Source organism: Choloepus didactylus (assembly GCF_015220235.1).
Source record: "Choloepus didactylus isolate mChoDid1 chromosome 25 unlocalized genomic scaffold, mChoDid1.pri SUPER_25_unloc2, whole genome shotgun sequence".
Taxonomy (NCBI): Eukaryota; Metazoa; Chordata; class Mammalia; order Pilosa; family Megalonychidae; genus Choloepus; species Choloepus didactylus.
Window position 1 is genome coordinate 2,548,169 of NW_023637607.1, and position 7,247 is coordinate 2,555,415.

Here is a 7,247-nt window from a genome sequence, read left to right on the forward strand (position 1 = left end):
AGTTAAGATAACTACATCATATACAAACACAGCATAATTTACAATAAACAGTCATTTCCGTTAGGAATCTGAAAATGTAAGAACAATTTCCCCCCCACCCCTTGCTTTTTAAAGGGGATCCTCTAATCAGAAATATTTCCTCTAAGTTACTGTTGAGTGGTATTGTCTAGCAGCAGCTTCAATTTCCTTCAATCCAAATAATTAAGTACTCTCACAAAGAATAGTCATAAACGGTAACAGGTAAAAAAGCAGGGCAGTTCTTCCATGCACAAACATTTCAGGATAAAAACCACCAATTTTAAAGATAACCATCAAGTTTCAGGTATCCCAGCACACTCTAAACCTACGTTTTGCTTTATACCATTGGTGACTAAAATTAACAGTAAGTTTAGCAGTGAGAGTTTTTTTTTTTTTTCCGGCTATATACACTCCGCAAAACTGTTCTGTATCACATGATTTTAATGAAATAAATATAAAAATGAACCACACAATCAACACATAACTTTAATACTCCACATTATTTATCTTGATCACAATGGTGGTAACCTCCTTGTCAACGATCTTGTGAATTGAGGAGTTGATTCTCATTCTCATATCCATCAGGCAGATATGCTCTTCTCAGCTGGTCTGACTTAGGTATGGAGCCTCCATTCTTCACATGGCGAGACAGGACAGCACGGACTGCTGGGTGATCAGCTTTCTCAAGTGGGATGTTGGCTTCCAGGCACATTTTCACAAACTCCTGGATAACACTGACTTTCTCTGTTTGTGCAGTACTGTTGCACTGAAGAGATGCAGTTAGGGGCCTCTGCTTCTTTCTCACGTTCTGCTCTTCGAATTCTGCCTTCCTCTTAGTATGAGTCTTGGACTTAAGGTGGTCACTAATGGCAGACTTCCGAACATGATTCAGAACCACATTGCAAGAAGTGCAGAAGAGTTTTCCTCCATCTTCATGCAGCTCACCTCCAAACTCACTGACTCGATCCAGAGGAGTCACATACAAAGCAGTTTTAGAACGGTTTCGAGCAGGTGGTGCTGTTACTACAAATCGTTCCATTCTGACTTTGTATAAAGTTCTGATTAATTTCCAGTTTTTTCGTCTTGATACTTAGTGAAGTAGAGACGCCTCAAATTCTGGCACTTTCTGATTGTTCAAACTCGGAGATCCCTCCAAATCAGTTTTTCAACAAGTGGTGGTGGGGAAATAGTTTCTAGGCTTGCACCCTATTCTCCCTGTGGTGCCGGAAAGTCATGCCTTTACATAGGATCGGGGTGGCCACTAGGGAAAGCGGATGAGACCAAGCCGAAAAGGAAAGGAGGGGGAAGAAGAAAAGCAAGAGCGTGAGGGAGAAAGAGAGCCAGTCGCCGTCGCCTTCGCCGCCGTCGTCTCTTTTTTAAATCAACTGTATGGAAAAAAAATAAAAAAAAAAAGCATACAATAAAAGAACATTTCAAAGAGACCATAACAAGGAAGTAAAAAAAACACAACTAACCTAAGATAACTGCTTTACTTCCAACCTGTTCCTACTTTGCCTCAAGAAGGTTACCTAACATAGCAACATTTCTGTGAACTTGTTCCTACTATATCCATCGGAAATTAACAGACCATAGTCATTCCTGGACATCCCCAGAACGTTAAATAGCTTATCTGTTCTTCTTGGATTATTGCTCCCCCTTCCTTAATAGCTCTCTATTGCTAGTTCCCCTACATTCTACATTATAAACCATTTGTTTTACATTTTTCAAAGTTCACATTAGTGGTAGCATATAATATTTCTCTTTTTGTGCCTGGCTAATTTCGCTCAGCATTATGTCTTCAAGGTTCATCCATGTTGTCATATGTTTCACGAGATCATTCCTTCTTACTGCTGTGTAGTATTCCATCGTGTGTATATACCACATTTTATTTATCCACTCATCTGTTGAAGGACATTTGGGTTGTTTCCATCTCTTGGCAATTGTGAATAATGCTGCTATGAACATTGGCGTGCAGATATCTGTTCGTGTCACTGCTTTCTGATCTTCCAGGTATATACCGAGAAGTGCAATCGCTGGATCGAATGGTAACTCTATATCTAGTTTTCTAAGGAACTGCCAGACTGACTTCCAGAGTGGCTGAACCATTATACAGTCCCACCAACAATGAATAAGAGTTCCAATTTCTCCACATCCCCTCCAGCATTTGTAGTTTCCTGTTTGTTTAATGGCAGCCACTCTAATCGGTGTTAGATGGTATCTCATTGTGGTCTTAATTTGCATCTCTCTAATAGCTAGTGAAGCTGAACATTTTTTCATGTGTTTCTTGGCCATTTGTATTTCCTCTTCAGAGAACTGTCTTTTCACATCTTTTGCCCATTTTATAATTGGGCTGTCTGTACTATTGTCATTGAGTTGTAGGATTTCTTTATATATGCAAGATATCAGTCTTTTGTCAGATACATGGTTTCCAAAAATTTTTTCCCATTGAGTTGGCTGCCTCTTTACCTTTTTGAGAAATTCCTTTGAGGTGCAGAAACTTCAAAGCTTGAGGAGTTCCCATTTATCTATTTTTTCTTTTGTTGCTTGTTCTTTGGGTGTAAAGTCTAGGAAGTGTCCACCTAACACAAGGTCTTGAAGATGTTTTCCTACATTATCTTCTAGGAGTTTTATGGTACTTTCTTTTATATTGAGATCTTTGGTCCATTTTGAGTTAATTTTTGTGTAGGGGGTGAGGTAGGGGTCCTCTTTCATTCTTTTGGATATGGATATCCAACTCTCCCAGCTCCATTTGTTGAAAAGGCCATTATGACTCAGTTCAGTGACTTTGGGGGCCTTATCAAAGATCAGTCGGCCATAGATCTGGGGTCTATCTCCGAATTCTCAATTTGATTCCATTGATCTATATGTCTATCTTTGTGCCAGTATCATGCTGTTTTGACTACGGTGGCTTTATAGTAAGCTTCAAAGTCAGGGAGTGTAAGTCGTCCCACTTGGTTTTTCTTTTTTAGAGTGTCTTTAGCAATTCAAGGCATCTTCCCTTTCCAAGTAAATTTGATAACTAGCTTTTCCAAGTCTGCAAAGTAGGTTGTTGGAATTTTGATTGGGATTGCATTGAATCTGTAGATGAGTTTGGGTAGAATTGACATCTTAATGACATTTAGCCTTCCTATCCATGAACATGGCATATTTTTCCATCTCTTAAGGTCCCCTTCTGTTTCTTTTAGTAGAGTTATGTAGTTTTCTTTGTATAGGTCTGTTAACGTCTTTGGTGAAGTTTATTCCTAGGTACTTGATTTTTTTAGTTCCTATTGAAAATGGTATCTTTTTCTTGAGTGTCTCTTCAGTTTGTTCATTTCTAGCATATAGAAACATTACTGACTTATGTGCATTAATCTTGTATCCTGCTACTTTGCTAAATTTGTTTATTAGCTCTAGTAGCTGTATCATCGATTTCTCAGGGTTTTCCAGATATAAGATCATATCATCTGCAAACAATGACAGTTTTACTTCTTCTTTTCCAATTTGGATGCCTTTTATTTCTTTGTCTTGCCGGATTGCCCTGGCTAGCACTTCCAGCACAATGTTGAGTAACACTGGTGATAGCAGGCATCCTTGTCTTGTTCCTGATCTTAGAGGGAAGGCTTTCAGTCTCTCACCATTGAGTACTATGCTGGCTGTGGGTTTTTCATATATGCTCTTTATCATATTGAGGAAGTTTCCTTCAATTCCTACCTTTTTGAAGTGTTTTTATCAAAAACGGATGTTGGATTTTGTCAAATGCTTTTTCAGCATCTATTGAGATGATCATTTGATTTTTCCCTTTCGAATTTTTAATGTGTTGTAATACATTGATTGATTTTCTTATGTTGAACCATCCTTGCATGCCTGGAATGAACCCCACTTGGTCATGGTGTATGATTTTTTTAATGTGTCTTTGGATTCGATTTGCAAGTATTTTGTTGAGGATTTTTGCGTCTATATTCATTAGGGAGATTGGCCGGTAGTTTTCCTTTTTTGTAGCATCTTTGCCTGGTTTTGGTATTAGATTGATGTTAGCTTCATAAAATGAGTTACGTAGTGTTCCATTTTCTTCAGTGCTTTGAAAGAGTTTGAGTAAGATTGGTGTCAGTTCTTTCTGGAAAGTTTGGTAGAATTCCCCTGTGAAGCCATCTGGCTCTGGGCATTTATTTGTGGGAAGATTTTTGATGACTGATTGGATCTCTTTGCTTGTGATGGGTTGGTTGAGGTCTTCTATTTCTTCTCTGGTCAGTCTAGGTTGTTCATATTTTTCCAGAAAATTGTCCATTTCCTCTACATTATCCAGTTTGTTGCCATACAGTTGTTCATAGTATCCTCTTATAATTTTTTTAATTTCTTCAGGATCTGCAGTTATGTCACCTTTTTCATTCATTATTTTGTTTATGTGGGTCGTTTCTCTTTTTGATTTTGTCAGTCTAGCTAGGGGCTTGTCAATCTTGTTGATCTTCTCAAAGAACCAACTTTTGGTGATATTTATCCTCTCTATTGTGTTTTTGTTCTCTATGTCATTTATTTCTGCTTTAATCCTTGTTATTTCTTTTCTTCTACTTGGTTTAGGATTGGTTTGCTGTTCATTTTCTAGCTTCTTCAGTTGATCCTTTAGTTCTTTGATTTTGGCTCTTTCTTCCTGTTTATTTTTGCATTTAGTGCTATAAATTTCCCCCTCAGCACTGCTTTTGCTGCATCCCATAGGTTTTGGTATGTTGTGTTCTCATTTTCATTCGTCTCTGTATATTTAGCAATTTCTCTTGCTATTTCTTCTTTTTTTTTAATTTTTTTTTATTTTTTTTGCTATTTCTTCTTTAACCCACTGATTGTTTAGGAGTGTGTTGTTTAACCTCCAGGTATTTGTGAATTTTCTAAGTCTGTGATGGTTATTGACTTCTAATTGTATTCCATTTTGGTCAGAGAATGTGCTTTGAATAATTTCAATCTTTTTAAATTTATTGAGGCTTGTTTTATGTCCCAGCATATGATCTATTCTGGAGAAAGTCCCATGAGCACTAGAAAAGTATGTGTATCCTGGTGATTTGGGATGTAATGTCCTGTATATGTCTGTTAAATCTAATTCATTTATCAGATTGTTTAGGTTTTCAATTTCCTTATTGGTCTTCTGTCTGGTTGATCTATCTATAGGAGAGAGTGATGTGTTGAAGTCCCCCACAATTGTTGTGGAAACATCCATTGCTTCCTTTAGTTTTGCCAGTGTTTCTCTCATGTAATTTGTGGCACCTTGATTGGGTGCATAGACATTTATGATTGTTACTTCTTCTTGTTGAATTGCCCCTTTTATTAGTATGTGGTAGCCTTCTTTGTCTCTCAAAACATCCCTGCATTTAAAGTCTATTTTATCTGAGATTAATATTGCTACACCTGCTTTCTTTTGGCTGTAGCTTGCATGAAATATTTTTTTCCGTCCTTTCACTTTCAATTTCTTTGTGTCCCTGTGTCTAAGATGAGTCTCTTGTATGCAGCATATTGAGGGTTCATTTTTTTTTACCCATTCTGCGAATCTATGTCTTTTAATTGGGGATTTTAATCCAGTTACATTCAACGTTATAACCGTGAAGGCATTTCTTGAATCAGCCGTCTTATCCTTTGGTTTATGTTTGTCATATATATTTTTCCCCTCTCTCTTTTAATATCCTTTATTGTACCCATACCGAATCTCTTTAGTTCTGAACCTTTCTCCAAGTCTCTCTGTCCTTTCTTTGTTTCTCTGTCTGTAGGGCTCTCTTTAGTATCTCCAGTAGGGCAGGTCTCTTGTTAGCAAATTCTCTCAGCATTTGTTTGTCTGTGAAAAATTTAAGCTCTCCCTCAAATTTGAAGGAGAGCTTTGCTGGATAAAGTATTCTTGGTTGGAAATTTTTCTCACTCAGAATTTTAAATATATCGTGCCACTGCCTTCTTGCCTCCATGGTGGCTGCTGAGTAGTCACTACTTAGTCTTATGCTGTTTCCTTTGTATGTGGTGAATTGCTTTTCTCTTGCTCCTTTCAGAACTCGCTCCTTCTCTTCCGTGTTTGACAGTGTGATCAGAATATGTCTTGCAGTGCGTTTTTTTGGATTTATTCTATTTGGAGTTCGCTGAGCATTTATGATTTGTGTATTTATGTTGTTTAGAAGATTTGGGAAATTTTCCCCAACAATTTCTTTGAATACTCTTCCTAGACCTTTACCCTTTTCTTCCCCTTCCTGTACACCAATGAGTCTTATATTAGGATGTTTTATATTATCTATCATATCCCTGAGGTCCGTTTCAATTTTTTCAATTTTTTTTCCCCATTCTTTCTTTTATACTTTCATTTTCCATTCTCTCATCTTCCAGGTCACTGATTCGTTGTTCAACTTCCTCTAGTCTTGTACTGTAAGTGTCCAGAATCTTTTTAATTTGGTCAACAGTTTCTTTAATTTCCATAAGATCATCTATTTTTTTATTTAGTCTTGCAATGTCTTCTTTATGCTCTTCTAGGGTCTTCTTGATATCCTTTGTATCCTGTACTATTGTCTCATTGTTCATTTTTAGTTCTTTGAGTAGCTGCTCTGGGTGCTGTGTCTCTGCTGATCTTTTGATTTGGGTGCTTGGGCTTGGGTTATCCATGTCATCTATTTTTTTCATATGCTTTATAATTTTCTGTTGTTTTGGCCTCTTGGCATTTGCTGAACTTGATAGGGTTCTTTTAGGATTTGTAGACCAATTGAAGTCCTTATCTCTAATTTTTCAGATCTACAGCTTCGTGGATTACACTTTCTCTAACCAGCAGGTGGTGTCCATGAGCCACCTGTTTTCCACAAGCCAGTTCTCCCCTGCTTTGCCATTGTGGTGAGTGGGGGAGTGAGTCTTGTGGGGTCCAGTTGGTGTACCAAACTTGCATGTGTAGTTGGCGTTGCCCGCCCTGTATATGGGGCGTGTTTCTGGGCAGTCAGGGAGGGGGGTGGCTCTAACAATCAAATCTTCCTGGTGATCCTGGAGTTTTAAAGCTGCTCCAGTAGTCTAATCCTTCAGTTCAGTCCTGCCGCAGTTTTTCTCTGCCACTGACCCACAAGTCCTTGGTATTGGCGTATGGCTCCTGAGACTTGCGAGTGGGTCCCTCTTCCAGGCCGTGCACCCCCTGGTCCTCTCTTGAGGGATGACTGTGCTATGTCACAGGTGAGTGCCGTCCCCCCAGGGCAGTTCTGGGCTGCTGGGCTGTGTAGGGAGGCTCCCAGTCTGCTGAAATGATGGCTGAA

General features: G+C 38.5%; 1 protein-coding gene across 1 annotated transcript; it reads right to left on the minus strand.

Annotated features, from left to right (window-relative positions):
• Positions 1–553: 553 nt before the first annotated feature.
• Positions 554–1,232, minus strand: LOC119525535 (CGG triplet repeat-binding protein 1-like). The gene has a single exon (XM_037824313.1). The coding sequence runs from the start codon at positions 1,055–1,057 to the stop codon at positions 554–556; it is 504 nt and encodes a 167-aa protein (XP_037680241.1). The 5' UTR covers positions 1,058–1,232.
• Between the last annotated feature and the right edge of the window lie 6,015 nt (positions 1,233–7,247).